The 23,099-nt window shown below is 34.7% G+C and overlaps 2 protein-coding genes across 2 annotated transcripts in view; one reads left to right on the top strand and one right to left on the bottom strand.

Annotated features, from left to right (window-relative positions):
• The window catches only part of LOC134665312 (pre-piRNA 3'-exonuclease trimmer-like), a 301,305-nt gene that overhangs the window by 62,832 nt on the left and 215,374 nt on the right, over window positions 1–23,099 (top strand). The gene's annotated exons all lie outside the window — the stretch shown is intronic.
• On the bottom strand, window positions 357–13,823 carry LOC134665334 (troponin C-like). Its single transcript, XM_063522265.1, has 4 exons — window positions 13,658–13,823; window positions 8,935–9,054; window positions 6,959–7,090; window positions 357–563 (listed from the first exon to the last, which is right to left on the bottom strand). Exons 1-4 carry the CDS (start codon window positions 13,740–13,742, stop codon window positions 529–531), a joined length of 372 nt encoding a protein of 123 aa, XP_063378335.1. The 5' UTR covers window positions 13,743–13,823; the 3' UTR covers window positions 357–528.

The following is a 23,099-nucleotide window of genomic DNA, read 5'->3' on the forward strand; positions in this document are numbered from 1 at the left end:
GCTACAATAGTCCTGTCAGTGATGATAGATCGATCCCATTCTTTTTTATTATTAAATACAGCGGCAATCTTTTATAACTAATTTCCGTGCTAGTGTCAAAAATTTAAAGGGCCATATGTATAGTAAAACGTTGTACGATACACGTGCGAATAGGTAAACACAAACACTCCCTTCGGCCGTGTTTTAATTTATCACCACTCGTTGCCAATTTGCTACTTTCCGCACTTGTATCGTAAATAACTAAAAGTATAGTGTATCACTTCATATCATGAGCGATATTAGGACAATATTATAATACTTTAGCAAAATACTAAACAGATTTTAAGTGTGCAAAAATTAAAGACATGCATAGGTACTCTTAGGATATTGTTTTATTCTTATAAAATATCTTACAATTAGTTAAATAAATACATTAAAGTTTTTTGCTAATCATATTATCAAATTGGTCTTCCGATGTATAAATAAATTGATATTGTGAATTATATAATAATAAGTATCATTATAACATAAACTTGCGCAAATGGTCGTTCAGTCGTCGCCTCCCGTCATAACTTCCATGAATTCTGAAATTTAAGAAAAGTATTTAAAGTGCAAATCCAGAAGAATTCTAGTAGTGTTAACAAGGTGGCATGAAATTTTCATAAGCAAAATAAGTTAGAGAAATTCTGGGAAGTCCACCGCTTCAGTCACAATTACGGCAAGTCAAACGTACAGTCGCCATCAGATATATCGGAGCGGCCAAGGTGTTCACACCCATATAACCATTCCAGTCGCAGAATCATCAAAGTGGTAACTAAATGTCAGATGTGTCGTAACAGAGTCCACACAATGTGTCTAGAATTGTTTCGAAACAAAGTGTCGTCGCCGTGTGTACACTTTTCCGTAACAAGGTGTCGACACATTTGTGTGCACTTTGCGTGCGGTTTGCGACTAAATCTGACAGCAAATTTGTGACAGCAAATGTCAATATAAAATACCTCTTGAAAACCAAGGTTTGTCAAACTACTATTAGTGTCTCGTGTGCTCGTAAGTAATTCTAGTAAGTCATCATGGGCGATGCAAATGATAATAATCGACCAAAACCATATAAACACCCAACACCCGTCAACCCGTAACTTGGTTTGGGCAAGTTAGGAGGTGAACATATCAAAAGTCCCCGGCCGTAGCCCTTGAGCGGGGGGAAGAGAGGGGGCTTTGTTTGAAGGTCCCATTTTCCGGTTTTTCGATTATATCTCGGAAACTATGCATCTTAGCGACATGGCCATTTATACAAAATGAAAGTTAATTTAATTTGTTATTCAGTAAATTTTTTCGATATGTTGAATAGTTTTTGAGATATTCGCTCTTGAAAGTTTATTTAGGGCTCTCAATTTTATCTTCATATATCTACATCAGTGAAGGTGCTAGGCCGTGTATGGTATCGTTTTCGTATAAATCTGGGTTGCTGAATCCATTTAAGGTATCACATTGACACCATTCCACAAAATTAAAAAAAATCTTTTTAGGGTTCCGTACCTCAAAAGCAAAAAACGGAATCCTTATAGGATCACTCGTGCGTCTCTGTATGTCTGTCCGTCTGAATACACAAAATAGTTCTTTACCTATAGATGACAGGAAAACCTATTAGAAATGTGCAGTCAAGCGCGAGTCGGACTTAATGTACGGAACCCTTAATACGCGGGTCCGACTCGCACTTGGCCGGTTTTTTTTAAACTCCTCTTGACGCTTAACCGCTGAACCGATTTCGTTGAAATTTGGTATAGAAATAGTTTGCGTCCCGGAACAGGACATAGGATAGATCTTATAACCAAAATCATCTTTTGAAGGTGTGAAAAGTGGCGTGGAAATTTGTACGGGAAATCAATAACCGCTGAACCGATTTATATGAAATTTGGGATGGTCTACATCTTTGATTTAGTTAAAAATGATAAAAAAACATGACTTCAACCTAAACTTAAACAGTATTAAATTCAAGAAGTCAATTCTGAATTCCCCCCTACACCTCATTTCACACCTTTAAAAGATGATTTTTGAGATAACTTATTATGTCCTGTCTCGAGACTCAAAATATATGTGTACTAAATTTAAATTAAAACTGTTCAGCAGTTTAAGCGTGAAGAGGAGTTTAAAAGAAAGTATTTTAATAAGTTTATATGTTTTTACTTTGGAATGGTGTCAATGTGATACCATAACTAAATTTGGTACTGCGAATTTATACGAAAACGATACCAAACATGGCCTCGTAGCTTTACTGTTGTAGAAGTAAAAATAAAATTGAGAGCCCTAAATTCTTATTACTTGGCCAAACTTGTGTAGAAGGAAAAGGAAAAATAAAAGTCTTCGGCAGGAATATAAGACACAAATATAATTTTTTTTTTGCGTTACTATTTCAATCATCAAATATAAACATACCTTGATTATATTATTCTAGTGAGATTCTCATAGATAAACAAAAACATTTACTTAAAAAATTACAAGGTCGAAATGTCACGGAACTTGTGAGAGTAATATGTGAAAAATAAAAACTTTTATGACAAAAAAATCTGGAACGATTTAAGAAGCATCCAATTGCGTCGAGGAATCATCTGTATTTTTGCTTGTTTCATTACCTCCTCGCTTCTTTTTTTGTCCTTTGTATTCTGTAGCAATTTGTTAGATCTGAAAATAAAGATAACTTGCGTCGTCACGGATGTCGATTTATAGGTTTTAGGGAGTGCAGAATTCGAAAACGATGATCATTTTATAATCCAAGATGGCGGCTACGTATTTTGTCATAAAAGTCGTCATGAATATCATTTTATAGGTTTTAGGAAGTGCCGATTTCGAAAATGATGACCAGTTTGGAATCCAAGATGTGTGCCGTGCACTTTCTCATAAAAGTCGTCATGGATATCGTTTTATAGGTTTTAGGGAGTGCAGAATTCGAAAATGATGACCATTTTCGATTCCAAGATGTCTGCTGTGCACTTTGTCATATAAGCCGTGAGTAAATGATGACCATGACCAACAAGACGACATCCATGTCGACTTTTAACATAGTGCATGGCCGCCATCTTGGATTCCAATATAGTTATTATTTTCGAAATCTGCGCTCCCTAAAACCTATAAAACGACAGCCATGACGACTTTTATGACATACTGCATGGCCGCCATTTTGGATTCCAAAATGGTCATCATTTTCGAAATCAGGGCCCCCTAAAACCTATAAAACGACACCCATGACAACTTTTATGACATAGTGCATGGCCGCCATTTTGGATTCCAAAATGGTCATCATTTTCGAAATCAGGGCCCCCTAAAACCTATAAAACGACACCCATGACAACTTTTATGACATAGTGCATGGCCGCCATCTTGGAATCCAAAATGGTCATCGTTTTCGAAATCTGCGCCCCCTAAAACCTATAAAACGACACACATGACGACTTTTATGACATAGTGCATGGCCACCATTTCGGAATCCAAAATGGTCATCATTTTCTAAATCTGCGCCCCCTAAAACCTATAAAACGACACCCATGACGACTTTTATGACATAGTGCATGGCCACCATTTCGGAATCCAAAATGGTCATCATTTTTGAAATCTGCGCCTCCTAAAACCTATAAAACGACACCCATGACGACTTTTATGGCATAGTGCATGGCCGCCATTTTGGATTCCAAAATGGTCATCATTTTCAAAATTGGGGCCCCTAAAACGTATAAAACGACATCCATGACGACTTTTATGACACAGTGCATGGCCCCAATTTGGATTCCAAAATGGTCATCATTTTCGAAATCGGCACTCCCTAAAACCTATAAATCGACACGCATTTCGACTTTTATGACAAAGTGTTTGGCTACCATCTGCATGCAAGACATTTCTATTATTTTTTACGTACAAAAATGGCCCCCTGTCAACTTCCAACCGAGATTTAATCGATAATTTATTCGATTAATGTTCAGATTAATTCAATTTCAATCTATGTTAGGTCGACTAAACTAATCGTGATTAAAATTTGAGGATTAACTTTTTTTATTCCATTAATTAGTCGAATAAACAGTTAATCTATTAAGTCCCATCTCTTACCACGGCATTTTTACACTTTGAGAATATCTGAAAACAAATGAACACAAGGAGCCATTTTGCAAATCCAGTAACTTTGTTATTACTTTTGACAGCGCGTGTCATGTGTCTACACAGAGTCGACACAAAGTCGAAACATTTGCGACTACTTTGTGACTGCAATATTTCTCAGCCTTAAACCATATTTATACATCATAATTAACAAGTTTCGTAGTATGTAAAGCGTTATTTTTGTTATTTAAGTATAGTATACGCATCGAAGTACTAAAAATGCATCAAATAATATATTTATGAACACAGGCACTGAGAAGTAAACAATTTCATTTCCGGCTAAACTAAAACAATTTGGTGGCGCGTTGATTATATTACACTTAGTTTATCAAATCACTCGAGCAGTTTAATTCCCCATAATAATTTAAGTCCTATTGTAATATAAATGCAAACAATATATAATTACGTCTTGTAATCCGTTTTAGAGATGGCGTATTAATGTCACTTATTTTTATTTAACTATTTTTCCATCTGACAGTTTCCATTTGACAGGAACAAAATGAACGAATGAACGAATGATTTTGGCATAAAGTAGTCGCAAACTAGTAACAATGTGTGCACACGGCGACCACACTTTATGTCACTTTGTGTCATGTGTCGACCCTTCCCCATTTCTGGTAACTGTGTCGACACGGCGACGACTCTGCGACTGGAATTGTGACCGAAACAGACGGTGTCGACACAAGATGTGTCTACACCGCGTCGTAACGGCGACTGGAAATGGTTGTATGGGCAATATCTGAACGCGCACTCTAATGCCTTGACAATAGAGGCGTGTTCAGATATTTGTGAACACCTTGGCTGCTCCGATATATCTGATGGCGAACGTACTGAATTATTCAAGGGATATCACAAACTTTTCGTAATTTGATGCTGTTGGAAAACTCCTTTTTATCTGTATGTATGAGATCAATTCCTGAAAGTTATTTTAATGTTTCTACCCCTTGAAGTAATTAAATTACCTATATATATATATATATATATAGGTAATATATATATATATATATATATTATTCCAATTAGTGTAAGTAAACGTAGGTATTTTAGATTAAAATGGTATTGAGCGACCAACTAATAGCAGTTACATTAATAGAGGGCAAATAACCGTTAAAATATATAACATAATAATAGCGGCGCGATTCGGGAAATGAATTAGAGATTAACAAGATACGATACAGTAAAGATATGTGACGTCCCACGAGTAAAGGTACCTTGTGGCGGTTGGCGCTTACGATTATTAACCAATATTATTGCGGCGCTATGCGACATAAGCGCCAGCCACCATAAGGTACCTTTTGTCGTGGAACGTCACATAACTTTATTTTATCATATCTAGTGCATCTCTAATTCATTTCCCGAATCGAGCCGTAGGTCATAATACAAATATGAAGTAGAGTACTGTACAAAACCCCGAGTCTACTTATCGTTACCGATCAATTGGTACTTTGAATATCTATAAATATTATTACTGTCCATTATTTTTTACTACAAATGAGCTTCACTATCGATATGCGTGCAAGACTGCCATTAGTGCCATTTGCCTTTACAGCTTAAACGCCCATTAGGTACAATATGCTCGAGCATGCCTTTACAGCACATAATAAATTATAATAATAAAGTATAATGAAAATGAAAAATGAAAATTAAAAGTAAAATGACAATTTCCGCAGCTTTATACAGTTATACAAATAATTATGTAAATAAAGGAAAAGCTTTATAAAGAAACTAACTGAACCTTTGATTTAAGTTCACAATTTCTTCATAATTAATGCTTGTTCTTAGCAATGGACTCATTATCCTTTGCCGCTATCATTTCCCTTTGTAGTCGTATTTAATACTAAATTCAGTCATTGTTATTTTTATGTTTTTTTCTTTTTGATTTCACGCAACTTATATAACCCACAATATAATATGGCGTCTTTATTTCTATCTCGTTTAGACATGGTATAAAAGAAGGTCAAAGCAAAATTTTAAATCAATTCAATAAAATATTCAGCCAAAGGCAAACTTGGGTTTGGCACGTTACTAGATAGGACGTGATATTATAATATAAATTCTAAATTACGAGTATAATAGTCGATGTCACATTCAATTTAGTTAACAATGACATAGTGCTTGTATTTTATGCCAGAATACTAAGTATTTCAACGTATTGGAGCGTTACAAAATTATTTTGCTACGAGTATGATTAATGCTTTAGATTTTGTTGTTAGATTTGTTTTGAGTAAACTTTATTTGTGTTTAAAATTTGTTTTTAAAATAAGTACAGAATAAAATTATTACCAAATAACCATGTAGCATGTAGCATGACAATATTGTTTGGGTATGAATTGTGCGGAAAGTTAGAGATTCAGAATTAAGAGTAGGTATGGTTTAACCCGGAAAAACTATACCCACATCATTGTGTATAGGTATATTCAGTCTATACAGGTAGCCTGATTAATACCTACTATTAAAGCGTACCAGGTCATACTGCCTTTTAGAAAATGACGAAAATTTACAATCGGTGAATCAACTTTTTTATGCAACTAGTTGCCATGGTTACATCTCTTGAGTAATATACTTTAAAATAGTAATTATATGAAATACTATCGCATTAAACAGGCATTTTTGGTAACTAAAAGACTATCTGCTAATCATGCAAGAAGCATCAAGCTGGTTGCATAAAACAATTTTGTGGCTGTCTGATGGGTCATTCTCAAAAAATATGCCTGCTTAGACAGCAGCCACGAGTGCCATGACCCATATTAATGTATGAAAATAACCGTGGCAATTAGACGCAACTGCAGACATATTCTTAAAGAATGAGCCTGATAATAATGACGGTGATACATACCATCGAAGTCAACGGTGCCAGAGCCGTCAGAGTCAATTTCCTCAATCATCATGTCCAACTCCTCTGCGCTGATCTTGTCGTCCAGCTCTCTGAGGATCTCCCGTAGCACCGCTGTCGTGATATAGCCGTTACCTGAAAATGTTTCATCACATTGACTATACTTATCCATTTATTAATAGAACTTAGGGCTCTGTAAAATTTTTAACAAACATAAATATCAAAATGACACAAAGAAAAATAATTTTCAACGGCGTATTAAACTTATGTAATCATTGTTTATAAATAAATATGGCTATTCAACGTCATACTGCCTAGAAATACCAAAGAAAGTCATCCATCATTATACTGGAGATTTTTGGGCTTCGCCAAGAAAAACCAATGCAATTGAGGACATCCCTACTTAATATTATAAATGCAAAAGTTGTCTGTCTGTCCTATTCTTAGGGTCCAGGGGAAGAACATACGATAGTTTTTATTAATCATCATCATAATTCCATGCAGATTAAGTAGCGGACAGAAGCCACAGTTTTGAATAAGAGTGACATTCCATTTCCAACTGCAGCTTCAATACTGTTCATTTTACTATGGAAATTGACAATGACAGCGACACGTTTCCATAGTAAAATGAACAGTATTGCAGCTGCAGTTGGAAATGGAATGTCACTTTAAATCTGCTTAATTTTTCTGTCTTTAATCGTATAAAATTTAGTGTACTACATATGTAGAAAGTAGATACCTTCTTCATTATGTATCGAAGGTCAACAAAAGGGTATAGGTGTTAGCACCTGAGTAAGAAAATTACAATCTTACCCTCAGTATTTTCTTTAATAACAAAACCGAAATCACCCTAGAAATCACCCTACCAAATGAAACACGTTAAATAACTAACAAGGGTCAGGCTATGTGAGGGTTACAGTCGCCATCAGATATATCGGAGCGGCCAAGGTGTTCACAAAATCCGAACACGCACTCTAACGCCTTGATAATAGAGGCGTGTTCAGATATTTGTGAGCACCTTGGCCGCTCCGATATATCTGATGGCGACTGTACATGAATGTCTAGAATTTGTCCAACGGCTAAATTTCATTCAGCCAGACGCATTCGCCGCTGAGCGAGAGTATTTGATTACTTTAGCCTGTAATATGGGTTTGTACTTTACGCGTTCAAATCCCGCATTTAATAACACAGCACACAGCAAAAGCCTTAATTAATTGATAATGTAAAGATTAACCCATTGGTTAATTATATAAAGCACTGGATATTCTATTATTTACTACGGGTTACGGAGGGTTAATGCATGGCTTTATAGGTATGTAGAGGACGCCGGGGGGAATCCGATTTGTTTTTATGGTGTGCTCCTAAAGGTATCAACCTTATCATACACTTGTCGAAATAAAATAATTCAAATCGTATCCTGACGAATATTGGGAATTTAGATCATATAACCAAACGGAGTAGCCATTAACAGGCACTCCCTTCTGTCAAAAAGAGGCGCCAATGGTCATACAGATTGTATGGACTGACGTTTATCTGACATGGTTATTTTTACGTTACGTATACATTTGACAACATCCTTTTATAAGTGTGATTATTTATTTATTACTTCGGTACTGACTTCAATAGTAGGTACTATTATTAGGTATGTGTTATAATTTATTCGGATGAATCCGTGAAACTTCACTTGTGACTAATTATGGTTGTATAATTGTACATTTTTACTAATATTTTATTTTTATCATGTTGTGATCTAATGTTAACTCAATCATTTTACAATACTGTAATCTGTTGGGAATCATTATAATTATTATCTTTGACATGTAAACCGGTTTTATCAAATAAATGACTATGACTATGACGTCCCCCGCAAAAATCGGCAGACTATTTTATACCGAAAATAACAGACATGGCGTCTTCGTTTGGTTATATCCTCTGAGTTTGGGAATGGTTATCTCTCCTAGTAAGTAGGCCTTATTTACCTTCTTTGTCGTACAACCGGAATGCTTCTTTAAGTTCTTGTTGCATAGCTTCGGCGTCCTCTTCAACCATGAATCTCGACGCTAAGGTTACAAACTCTTCAAACTCCAGCTCGCCGGATCCTGTAGCAAGGACAAAATTGAAAATTTTATTGTAAATGTATATACAATCATCTTCTGCCGGGCTAGCAGATGATTGGCGCGTCAGTATCTCGCGGCGAGATAGGCTACCCGTGCCTCTTTTGTTCACATAGAAAAATATGGGTAGTCTATCTTGTCTCGAGATACTGTCGCGCCCTCAGAGCATATCCTACATCTGTGTCATCATGTGCTTGGCTTACTGCTCAATCATGGTCATAATACTTTGTTTACGAATATAAGAGGATAATAGAGCGGCTAAGGACGTCTCATCCATAGGTATAGTAGGAATAACTAGTTATGATATTTTGTGTTTCTGAGATAAATATTGATAGGTACGTTATTATGTAAATGAAACTTTTTTCAACACAAATCGTATTTACTTTGAAATATAAGTTTCTATAGATTCAATATTTTATTTAATATAAACACAGACTATGAATTGAAAAATTGGAATACTTAGTAGGAAATCTTAGAAATTAAATTGTAGAAAAGTAACTGGGTTCAAAATTGTTTAGCTCAAGTTTGAGCAAAACTGGGAGCTAATTGTTTTACTACCCTATTGCAAAAAAATGGCTTTTGCGAAATGTATTTTGGCGCGGACTTAAAACTTCACATTACACCTTCTATTTTTCTCCAAGTCTATATGTAGTGAAGGGAGCCTAATATTATTTGGCCAAAGGATGAATTTTGTTGCAGGTCAAGAAACTATTTGAATTACGTGTATGATTTGCTTTCACTATATCAACCAAACCGTAATAAATTAATATTGTTTACTGTAATGGCTTTAGTTTACTACCTAATCTAACAATTGTAATAGCCTTTAAATAGATTTTTATCACTTTAAATTAGTTATTCACATTCAATGCGAAATAACATATAATAGCTTTGGCTTACTCTACGCTCATATTTCACCAAACTTTGACAATCCCAGCAGCGAACCGTTTACGCAGCTAAAATAACTTCAGTTCAAAAATATTGCAAAAGTTTAATCTCTAATACGCCAAGCGAATCTTTTTTTATCGAAACGATAACACTATCGCTTGGAAGGATAAGGTCGCATGTAGCGATATAGGTTTAGTCGCTTAAGATCTTTGTATTCTGATAGTAGGCAGAGTGAAAGAGTATTTGCGTTCTCCGGTAAGAGCACTCAGAAAATTAGTGGCGGATCGGGGAGCATCGTTTAATAGGTATTGCCGTAGGCGTTGTACTATATTGGAGGGCATGGGTGAAAAATCGAATTAAGTCTAAAACTAATATTGAACGAAAATGAAAGGTTCGTAGAAATACTAAATATAAAAAATGGGAAGTAGACGCATTGCAAACCTTTCTTCGTTTCTCTGAAAGTCTTCAATCATAAGCCCAAGTAATTGCTTTATTTGGAAAGGGTTTTCGTCTGCGGAGCAATTATTTATATTTTAGTTAGCGTAGAGATCTCTTTACCTATGATTATTACTGAAACTTACGAAAATCGAAAAACTTTATAAATATCTATTGGACTTCTTTGATAATGCAGTTTTATCCAGTTATCGCTTTACATTGATTGAAATTAAATGAGTGATCAGGAGTTGAAAGATATTAATTGATTACCTAAATGAAATTCAATGCGCGAGATCTCATGCAATTTACATCACTATCTAATTAATTGCGGTTAATGATATCATTAAAATAAAGCGTTATCGTTAAAATTGATCGTTTAATAACCACTGGATGGTTTAACCACACGGACATATTAAAACAAAACTATTGATATTGTTGTATTTTAAAACAGTAAAAGTGATAGATAGATAGATAGATAGATAAAAACTTTATTCCAAAACATTATCGTGACAAAAAAAATTGACCTTATGATAAGAATAAAACTAAAACTTATGTCTAAGTACTATACTAAACTAATTACTAACTACATACTAGGATTTTTTTTGTCACGACTGTGTAGTCGCGAAAAGGCGCCGACTCAGCATGTGCTGCAGCATTGCTGCCACAGCGCTGGTATTCTGCCGGAACCTAGCAGTGCGCGCACAGACTCACGGTATGATCAACCACCAGTGAGAAAAATGACAGTAAAATAATACTACTACAGAAAAATTGTGAAAACATTTTGTGACTTAATTTATATAACATATTTTTTTATGTAAGTTTGGGTACAAATTATATCTAATTTTGTGACTACTTACATGAATACATACCTAGTGATTTTTGTACTTCTCAAATTAAACTGCCAAAAATTCATATTTCTTGTCTAAAAAAGCCTTTTATTACAGCTTTTACTCCACATAATATATTATAACTACATAACTTATACGAGGCTCCAGAGACCGTTACATGTAATCTAACCAAAACTTACATAAATAACGCAAGCGAGTGTATAAAAATAAAATACAATGTTCATAACTATATATGAGATCCTTATCGCCCTTCATATAATTTACTTGTCTCGCTTGAACTTGCTTTCAGTTAGATAACTAAGATTTAAGGTCACCTAAGATTAAGGCGACTATTGTGCAGAGGAATATTCTTTTTTGGGAGCTTAAAGGCTCTCAAATTCACCAACCGATAAAATCGCAATAAATATAGATACCTATGTTAAACCTTAATATATATGTTACTATCGTTATTAATTACAGTAAAAAAAAACTATAACTATTTAATGTGTCAAATTGTATCTATTGAGGTTGTTTTTAACTAATAACGATGTTCGCTCGTTAGTTTAATTGATTCACTTTCAAACGTGGAAAGATCCAGCGTAAGCAAATATTATGTTCATTAAATTTAACGCAATTTTGCCGTAGCTATCAAATATCTCAGTACTCCTAAATACCATTTATACCTAGGTCTAATACATAAATCTAGACCAATTAGACAAAAAGATAAAATCTTAACGGTTAAATCAGTTCGTACCTAAGATAGAATAAAGCAGTTTGTGCCTAAGTCAATTTTCAACTTTTCGATGATTTTATATTTCTAATTTGAGCGAAATGTTTAATGTAGTGTTAAGGTCTTTTAGGGCACAAGTCGCCTTACAAGGGCTCTTTATTGTTCTCATCGCTCGCTCGGGGCGATCCGTTGATTCTCGGCAGTCCTTAACAAAGACTATGCTTATTACTTATTACTCAAATTGGGCCAGTATCAAAGACATACTGTATTTATTGTGTTATTAGAATTTGTTGTTGCTTCTCAAGTCTGTTTTGGTTTTCGAAAAGCTGATTAGCGACTGACAATTGTTCTTGGAAAATTGAAGGTTTGTATTTATTATGGGCCAACTAATTTTCTGTATCTCATTATGAAGTTAAATTATGTGTTCGCATTGGGTTGTTCCTTGTTGATCTTTGTTGTTTTCATTATAAATTATTGTTTAATTTAATTTAATCTGACTCATGGGAATTTTAGGTAATAAAAATAATCGTTTCTTACATTTTAATATTTCCTTCATCGCTCAATTAGCATGAAAATTTCGCTTAGCTTAAATAATCGTTTGATCTGAAAAGCTTTTCTTCATTATAAAGTCTGCCCACATTTCTGTCTGAAACTAATTGCTTCTTAGATTAGATATAGTACAGCCCACTTTCCATTATTATTACGGACCGATGACGAATGTATTTTGCGATCAAGTATGTTTTCTTATAAGGGTCTATTTTTATTCGATTAGGTTGAATTTATTCGTCACACATGGATCTCATTTTGGGCGGAATAAACACGAAAAAATAACTTGATCCAACAAGAATGTATTTTCCGGTGAGTTACGAAAATACCATACTTTTTAGTAGATAACTAAAAGAAAGATTTTTTTAGGACATGCGGTGAAATTGAGTTTATATTGTACAGAATAGGGAATATACAGGGCGTCCCACGGCGATGCCACATGGAGGGAAAGTACCTTAAATATAGCATATTTTGCTGAAAGAAGACTTCATTTTATTTTTAAAACTTAGTTAAATTGCATTCATACTTTTTTAATTTTTTTTGAAAAAAAATGTATGGAAAAAAATTATCGCGTCATTGGAGGAAAAGTACCTTAATTATTGTAAATGAACATCTTACTGAAAGAAGACATTATTTCGATTTAAAAAAACAAGTTGAATTGCATTTTAAATAATTTCATGGTTAAACCGGGAATCGAACCCGCTACACGAGAAAAAAAATACCTTGTAGCTTTTTCATACCGATCGAAAGGCTTCAATGTGAGAATTATTTTTTTGGTACAAGGTATTTTTTTTTCTCGTGTAGCGGGTTCGATTCCCGGTTTAACCATGAAATTATGGAAAATGCAATTCAACTTGTTTTTTTAAATCGAAATAATGTCTTCTTTCAATAAGATGTTCATTTACAATAATTAAGGTACTTTTCCTCCAATGACGCGATAATTTTTTTCCATACATTAAAAAAAAAAAATTAAAAAAGTATGAATGCAACTTTACTAAGTTTTCAAAATAAAATGAAGTCTTCTTTCAGCAAAATATGCTATCTATGATATTTAAGGTACTTTCCCTCCATGTGGCGTCGCCGTGGGACGCCCTGTATACCTTTTCATCAAATTTTATCAAAATGTGACGGAAAAAAATAAAAGGGTAAATTAAAGATTACTGACCATCTTCGTCCACTTCTTCAATGATCTCCTTTAAGGTCTCGTCGGTGACGCCAAGACCCAGCATGCCAAAGATGGTGCCCACCATCACGGTGCCGATGCAACCCTTCTTCTCGTGGTCGAAGGCCTCAAACGCCTTCTTGAGGACTGAAAATTAAAGCAACAACAGAGTAGCATATAGAACAAGTATAATGTTGTCTAATATTTTAGTTCTATCTGTATATAAACGAAGATAATGACACCTTATTCAATTGGGAAATCGTGACTAATGTTTTGCTATAAGTAACTAACTTTTTGCTAAAGAAGGTAAACATCGTTAAATATATTAATAAAAATAGTCAATATTGAAAATAAAATAGGTTCCCAAATAATTGCTGTCCGCTTACGAAATTTTGGGTGAGATGTGCCTTTTTTCGAAGTCTACAAAAAAACTAATACATTTGACAGCTATTTAACTGAATTCATCTTTTGTTAAGCTCGTTGTTTTTTAAATTAAGAGTAAAGTTTTTATTTTATCCAAAACGATTATTTTTAGCTGAACATTGTGATTTGATTTAAGGTTCGTGCAGCCCAATGTACATTAGGATGTACAGTCAGTTTCGATGCAATGTCAACCTTAATTAAAAACAAAGTACGTAAAACGTACATTGCAGTCACGTAAAATTTTCAAACAAATTAAATTCAACCCAAGTGAAAATTCAACAAGGTTCTAACTTCCTTGGCTATAATTTTGTATGGTAGGCGGCACAGCACGAGGCTATACTGAATGCGACACCGTGTATTGACGCTTGCCCAGAGACGTCCCCGTAACTAAGCAAACTATTTACGGAGCGTGAGTTTTTTCAGGTAACTGCTGACCCAATATCATGAGACGCTGTCAGCCTAGAAATGTTAGATACCACAGTACCTATCAGTATTTCCGAGTAAATAAAAATAGTCACAAATTGTACATAATCTTATTCTTATTATTTATACACCCATTATTCTACAGGTAACTCTTTTAACCATGTAATGGGCTTTTCAAGGCAAATATGCAGGTCATATGAAAAAAGTTTTACTATATTTACGCCCAACATACATCGGCCGTGCCATGTGGCAATATAAAATTAGTTTTAAAGTTATTATAGTTTCACTTTGAATTGTAGGTATTTCAAATAGCCATAGTATGACTGAAAACTGAGCATCTAATTCATATCCTTGAAGAGTTTATACCTACTTCACTATATAACTAAATCTACGCGAATAAAAATAAATTCAACTACTTCCTTTGCACTGATACTTCAAATGGACTTTTTGCGTTAGAAAATATAGTCCATTTTCCATTTTAACTACATAAACGTGCAGAATAATTTAAAAGGTGCAATATAACGCGAGCTCATAGCGTCATCTGATCTGCTTCGCTTCAGCAAGTGTGATTGCAGCTAAGAATTACTCTGGAGAGTAATAACCATTTAATTTAATTAACCTGGGAAAATGGAACGTGTTTTCCATTTTGCTTGTTTCCAGGGGGAGTTCTCCTTACTTTGATACTTAAGTCTTATTTAGATATGCTGATCTTAAGTAGACATTTAATTTACATTACAGTGTGTGTAGAATCATTCTAATAATATCAGTTATTGTGAACAGTTAGGACCAGAAGTAGTTAAGCAGGCGAAGTGTTCAAAATGATTTGCCCATGCTCTTATTCTCCTAAAAATAAAGTTGTAAGTATTTTGTTAATTTTGAACAACTTTGCATAGACTTTTTTGGCGTCCGGTTATATTTCTTATAAGTATCCAGTCTTAGAAGAATGATTAATGCACAAAATTTTGAAATAGCTTTGCATCCAGCCTTCACTACGGGTGAATTTCGTCACTTTATCTTTAGTACGACTATATCAAATCTATTTCAGTTTATAAATTGCATTAGGTTTTTTCACCCCATAAGAAAAAAAAACTACTTTTTTAATGAATTTTGTCATTGCCAATTTAGTTAAAATCGGTCGGATCAGATTTTGGCTTTTGGGCTGAAAAATTAATTAAAATAATTGTAACTACTAGGTTTATTTGCAAAAATACTCACTTGCTAGCTGGTCCTTATTAAGATCATCCTGTAAAAATTAACTGCACGTTAGCTTTTAATAATGTTTAAATATATAACATATAACACGAACGTTCATTGAGACACTATAAAAGATTAGATATAGGAAATTCGGAAACGCACTTCACTATCTAATTAAACTTTTTAATCACAAGAAGTAATGCAAAATCAGAACTTTTTAATCACAAGAAGTAATGCAAACTAAAAAGAAACGGCACTAAATTATTTTGAAAAATAATGTCCAATTAAAATCTCACCATTTTTATTTAAAGGAATTGAATAATATGGTACGCAATGCCGAACCAAAGAATGAGGAACACCAGTCCTTTTATCTGGATGGAGTGTGCGACTACTCTAAGACGCGCGACGATATCACCCAGGTTGCCTCTGGTTTAGGGACTTGGTACTGCCCCTTTCTGCCTACGATTCACCGCGTCTTGGCTTCGGCGATCGCTTTTAACTGTTATTGTTGAGGTCATCATACATTATGCTCTGTTGCCGGATGATAGCTGGGAATGTATACGTCACGCTAGCGGGTCGTCTTTCTAATTAAATAAGATATTAGAAAAAAACTTTTTAGTACTAGCTTTTATCGCTGACTGTACTTTTCTTTCCACAGACAACTAATACTTATAGAGACAATTCTAATAACCCAAAACACAATTAGGTTGCGTTGTTTTATCATATGACCATCTCGAGTTTCCATCATCAGATCAGCTCAATGGTACCATAATATTGCATTGTCACCCAACTTACATAAGTATGAAAATTTTCAGCTTCATCGGAAACCGGGAAGGGAGTCAAATTTTACTTACAAGATTTGACCTGTACAAATAGATACATACATTCCAAGTTAAATAAAAGCTTGTAACAAAGTTTTTTTTATTTATTTGATTAACATTTCAAAATACCCATAACCAGTATTTTGCTGCATTGCATTCTGTAATTTGTTAAATAAGTCATAGAGTTTGGAAAGGAGAGAAAATTTGTTATTTTTCTTGTGACCGTTGTGTACGATCAAATTATTAATAATTTGGCATCTATTTAATACCAAATAGAAGATTTATAATTTTCGTTATATTTATGATAATTTGTACTAACCCTAGCATACAGTATGTGTCCGACCATGGGGCTTTAATTCCAGGGCTTGATTTTACTCGCTAAACTGAGCTACTTTTACTATGGGACCAACCCTAAAATCAGGGAAAATTTTTTGGCTTTTCCATAGAAAACGTCGACATCTGATCAGCCAAAATGTATGAAAAAATAAAATTTTTTTTCGGGCTTTCGGAGTTGGTACCATAATAAAAGTAGCTCAGTTTATCAAGTAGAATCGAGCCTTGGATTTAAAGCCCCATGATCAGACACACCCTGTATATAATACCAAATAGAATATCTCTAATTCACGTTATATTTATGATAATTTGTACTAACCCTAGCATATATTATTTTGCTCTAAATGTACAAATAAATGTTCATGTTTTCCCCTGAGGCTCCCAAAGTAAATCATAAATAATAGAAATGACTGCCATTCTGAATGGTGTACAATTGGGGAAAAGCTTTCTCAGAATTTATACATTTTGTTATTTAATAACCACATACAATAAGTAAATAGAATAAACCGGATATCAATATATAAATAGTGTTTAGATTTTAAGTTTATAAAATGCATATATATGTTAGTCTGTAAGGTATTCATTGAATCACCAATATACCTAAATCCGTGCGTACGAAGTCGTGAGCAACAGCTAGTTGTTTAAGTATATAAAACGTTTCCCTGAAAAACTGTGTACGTTTGGACTGTAGGTGTATTTTTCAAGACATTTTCTTTTAATTATAAAATGTATTTCATCTTAATTTCAAACATTTTACTTAATTAGTATTATTTTATCTCAGAATTAATTACTTTACGATACAAAAATAACATACAACTTTTAGCATGGCACTGCTATGAAAACGCACACGTAGTAATATTGAATAAATGTTTAGTTCTAAATGAGGGCTGAGGCGATGGGGGGCAGGGGAGCCAGTGGGGGGAGGCAGGTGTTCCCGATCGTGGACAGTGACATATTTGCTGCGATCTACGCTTTTCACTGGCGCCGATGGTTGCCAAGTGCACTTGAATGCAGCAAAAGTTAATGGCGCGAGTTTGAAAACAGTTTTTAACGGGAATTGTGACTATGTTTAAATTATCAGATTTTGCCGCTTCGCTTTTGTTTTCGATTCTGTTGTCTTTTGCATACAGCCTGTAAAGGCCTACAAGTCCAATTTTAGTAACATACAGTAACATAGCTATCCATATTTAATTATTTATCGGTGTTATATCGCTAATTTTGTGATAGAAGGCGTTGTCAAATCCGAAATCTTAAAGTTCGTGACAAATTGTAGGTGACATGTTGATAGCATATCAATACCCACGTCACCTGTCACTTTCTCGAGTCAAATTGGGTCCCAAAGTTTTTGACACGGTAATGGATCAAATAAAGCTTTCAATAACTGTTATATTATTCAATAACACGGTCATCAATCAAGCGTTGACTCGAAATAGAACCTTCACCCCACTTAATAATTTAACTATATGAACTTTGCGTAAACGTTGCCTACTATGGCCATATTGTAATTTTGTGACCCTTTCATGCCTCTGCAGTAGAATTACAAGTATTGTTATTTCTGCAAACGAAGTTAAATTTATAACTTACCTTATCTTTCACGACAATAAACGCCTATATTATGTGTATCACTATTTACAACAAATTACCTGATCGTTTTAAACACATGGATCTAGAGCTTTCCAAAGCCAATATAAAAAAAAATGTGGCTAATAGAGAAATATTTTTACTGCATAAATGATTATTTAAGTTTATCATGAGTGTTCCTAATAATTATGTAAATAAATATGTATTTACTGTATACATATTTAGTTACATAATTTTTGTGTACACCTGAAAAGGTAACTACCTACTAATTATGTAAGTAATTGATTCTTACATACAATAAAAAACTTGAAACTTGAAAATACAATCAATGTGTATGTGTACAAAGGCTAGCTCCTTTGCACGATCCTAACCAGCTATCCATTATACATATTTCATACAGAATATTTTTTACATACAATATTTCTTACAAATAAGTTTCATTTTTCCGACGAGGTAACTCAAATCAAATCCATGTTTCAATTCCACCCCCGTCATATTTCAGCTGGCCCTCGCACGCCTTCATCGAGCTGCTAGTAATAAATTATTTTGAACCTACATTTTGATATAGGGTTATTGCTTTTTTATGTCACAAGCGGCGAGTCCCTTTAGAGGTGATCCTAAACGTATGCTCCCATAAGCGAGATACGTTCGCTATGGGGTCCGCTTAAGGGTTTCTGGGCTTATGATAATCTTAGTCCTTCCTTTTTTGGCACTTCAGATTATGTTTTAAATACGTGTATCTTATGTCTGCCTGAAAATCATAACTATGTGCCTAGGTCTATTTCCCGTCTGGGTCGGTAGTTGAGATGGAAGTGGCTTTCGTAAAAGCTAGTGCTCATATCTTAACCCTTTACCAGGCCCCTAAGAACTAGCGTGTCTTCATACGTACTGTATATACTGTTATAACCGTATTGAACGCCTTGTAAAAAATGTATTTACGAAAGTCGGAGATGTTCCTTTATTCCAGAAATAAAAATGTGGGTTACGGTTATCCCATCGCCTGTCTAAGTAATTAACTGCCATACTTGATTTTGTCTTATTATATTCTTGATCAGGCGAAGGGATATATTCGTCCCACATCTTATATCGGTTATCATAGTCAAGATTTAACTCCAAATCTACTACGAAACATTATATCAATCACTGAAAACACTATTTTATGACATGCATGGCATGCTTCAAAATGACATGACAAGACTATTTACCGGGCCATGGGAAGAATAGCTCCCGCACAGTTAAACTCTAATAAGTCCATAGGATAATGTCAACCCACATCCTAATTCTGGTCATACACAATAATGCATGAATATCAGCAATGTTTACGATTACATTACCTTTCAACACTCAAAATCTACAAAATATCAAAAAAAATGTTCGACCTATCTACTTCTGTTTCATAGAAATTAAGGAAAGTGTTCGAATTTCTCCGTAGTTTACTGAAATTAGAGTTCAAGTGAATTTAAACGGCTGCCAAAGATATTACGCGATTTAGAAGCGTGTTGTGAAGAAGATCATAAAATACTATTTTCAGGGATTGACAAAATATTTTGTAGGAGGTTTGGAGTTAAAACCTGACTACGGTAACCGATATAAGATGTGGAAGGAATATATCCCTTCGCCTAGTAAAGGGTTAACTAGTGACCCGGGACAACATCGCTAGGAGGATAATACAATGTGCATGGCTGTGCAAATATTTATCAAAAATGGATATTGGATATTAAAACTGATTAAAATGCTGTGGTCTTTTTTGCCTGTGTCAAGTATTATTTATTACTTAAACATTTTACTTAGATTTATTTATTTTATTTATAATTCTTATGAAGTAAGTATTTTTACCTACATGTAACATTTTTACATCTGGTTAACGTATTTCGTTCATCGTAGGTAACAATTATATATTGCAGTTGTTGCTACAGTACACCTAATATTGTATCGTATAATTCTTTTGTCATAGACATCTGTATAATTTTTAAATGAAAATGTAGTCAATAATTTTCAGAACACAAGACAAAAATAAATAAGTAAAACATTAAATCGCCGCCTACGGCAATGTCACGGAAACTTGTCGAGTGTTCTTGACGTCTGAGAAATGCTGCATTTGTCCTTTTTCCCATTTCCGTCGCTACGTAAAAATCACTTTACGACAGGAGACGTACTCGATTCGGGAATACTTGTCGGGAGTTAAGAGTGCCGAAGATACAATAAGTACCTAATTTAATAGCAAAAATGAAAAAAATAATTCTATATATCACAATTCTTGATTCAAGTCTTGATTGGACTAATACAGATCGGTGTTCAAGAGTTGGCTTGCTGGCTGATGGGATTTGCCTCATGTTCAGACTCATTCCCTTTTAAATACTATTACTTCGAATTTGGATAATCATAATTTAAGGACATGGATGTCCCTGGAGTAGATGCCAGTATTTGCGACCCTTAATTAAGTTTTGAGACCCCAGCACGACATAACACACTTTTACTTACACGGATGCGGCCAAGGTCCTAAAATACTCTGTAGCTGAATTTTTTATCGTACATTCATGCATTCCAGCGGGATTGGCGGGATCTTGCTCAGCACAGGGAGGATTGGAAAAGAAGAGGGCAGGCCTTTGCCCCGCAGTGGGACACACAAATAAGCTAATAAAAAAAATACATTCATACAAAATACATTGTAGTTTTTTTCATATTTTATTTATATCCCATCCATTAACGTTTATAAACGATTGTCACCGCAAACAATAGTAACGTCCAACATGGTTGCCAGAAGGGTTTCATTTTACTCGGTTGCACTGAAACCCGATTTGCGTGAAGTCTAATGTCTTTAGTGTTCTAATGATGTTTTATTTTTGAACCATTGAAACGGATGCAGACTTAACCTATTTTAAAAACTATGTCAAAATAAAATATAATTACTTATTTTATCGGATTATATCGTTTACCTACGCATCCCGAGGTTTCTAATTCTTTCAAGCGTTCGTGGTTAATGGGACTCTGAAGGAAAATATTCACCACAAAATAATGAACAAATATTATAAATTTAGATACTTGTATGAAATATAATCATTACCTATGTGTTTCTTTTTGGCTATATGGTAGAGAATGCTTTTTGGCAATTTGTCGTTCATAACACGCGAGATTTCGATGACGTCAGGGCTAATAGTAAAAAGTTAGTGTACACCGCGTTGGTCCGGAGCAAACTTGAGGCCGCATCGGTTTGGAACCCGACATGAGGACAAATATATCTTGTTTTTGGAAAAAATCTATTAATTATAATGCTTCAGAAAACTATGTCAAGGTAATCATTGTCAATTATGGTGTTGCGCATAAGCTCTACAGGAGCTCTTATAACTTATCGACATACAAATACACTAACTCTTTCTTCATCAATTTCATCATTAACCCCTCAACTGCCTTGTCCCGTATCCGTCCCAGACAATTTGACTGTAAAGGTGAATTTACATTACGAAATTAGTGTCATGAAATTGGTTTCGTGACATTAGTTTTACCAACAGTTTCACGTGTAATTTAGTACTTTCATAATGCATGCATTAATTTCACGAATGCAAATCAGTTTCGTGCTCTGCGCGATTTTTTGGTGAAATTAGTGTCATGCAACTAATTTCGTAGTGTAAATGCGACGTGAAAACTTAGTGTCGCGAAAGTGTCTGCGCTTTGCGGACGTGTAGCTTCGATGCTGATGCGGCCATGGTCACTGCGATACTGTGAATTTCACGACACTAATTATTTCACAAAATTACTTCCGCATATATCGAAACTACTTTCGTGAAACTGATTTCGACATGCATGACACTAATTTCGTAATGTAAATCCCGCGTAATAAAATTAATAATTTGGTTATTAATTCAGTAGCAAATTTTTGACACTGGCGTTCGATGGGTTAATATAAATATTAAGTTAGCTATCATATTTTTTATAGATATAAGTTTAACTGTACATTTTCAGTTGGAATATTTCTTCTTCGAGGCCGAGGCTACCGCTTCTCGACCCACCTACGGAACCTCTGCTGACGTTTTGAAGGTACTTTCTTACAACTTTCTGAATCATTCTTTTAGTTAACTCCAGAGAGGAAAATTAATGAATGTAGAAACTTTTAACATGGCCCGTAGATGATAACAATATAATATATAGTAGATAGCCTTAGGGCGATTGTGCACTACAATGAATTTTACTGTCCGGCAGTCCGAGTTTTTACGGTCCGATATGGCACGCCATTAAATGTGTATAGTAGCTTGTGCACTTGACGTAATTTTACCGTCCGACATTTTACTTTTCCCCATTCCGGACAGTGTTTTTCCGGTCCGAGATGACAGCTGTGAAAAACGTTTTTTTGCTTGTGCACTGCGTCTGGAATTAGTATTATTCATGACTAGGCCGGGCGGGGGCGGCCTAGCGGGGGTGTGTGTTTCATGCCACTGCGCCGTACCTGCGAGTAAAAAGACGGACAAGTGCACAAGCCAAATATCCGTTTTTTTTCATGCCACTGCGCCGCACCTGCGAGTAAAAAGACGGACAAGTGCACAAGCCAATCATCCGTTTTTTTCATGCTACTGCGCCGCACCTGCGAGTAAAAAGACGGACAAGTGCACAAGCCAATCATCCGTTTTTTTCATGCCATATCGGACCATGAAAACTCGGACTGCCGGACAGTAAAA

Source organism: Cydia fagiglandana, chromosome 6, assembly GCF_963556715.1.
Source record: "Cydia fagiglandana chromosome 6, ilCydFagi1.1, whole genome shotgun sequence".
NCBI classification, from domain to species: domain Eukaryota; kingdom Metazoa; phylum Arthropoda; class Insecta; order Lepidoptera; family Tortricidae; genus Cydia; species Cydia fagiglandana.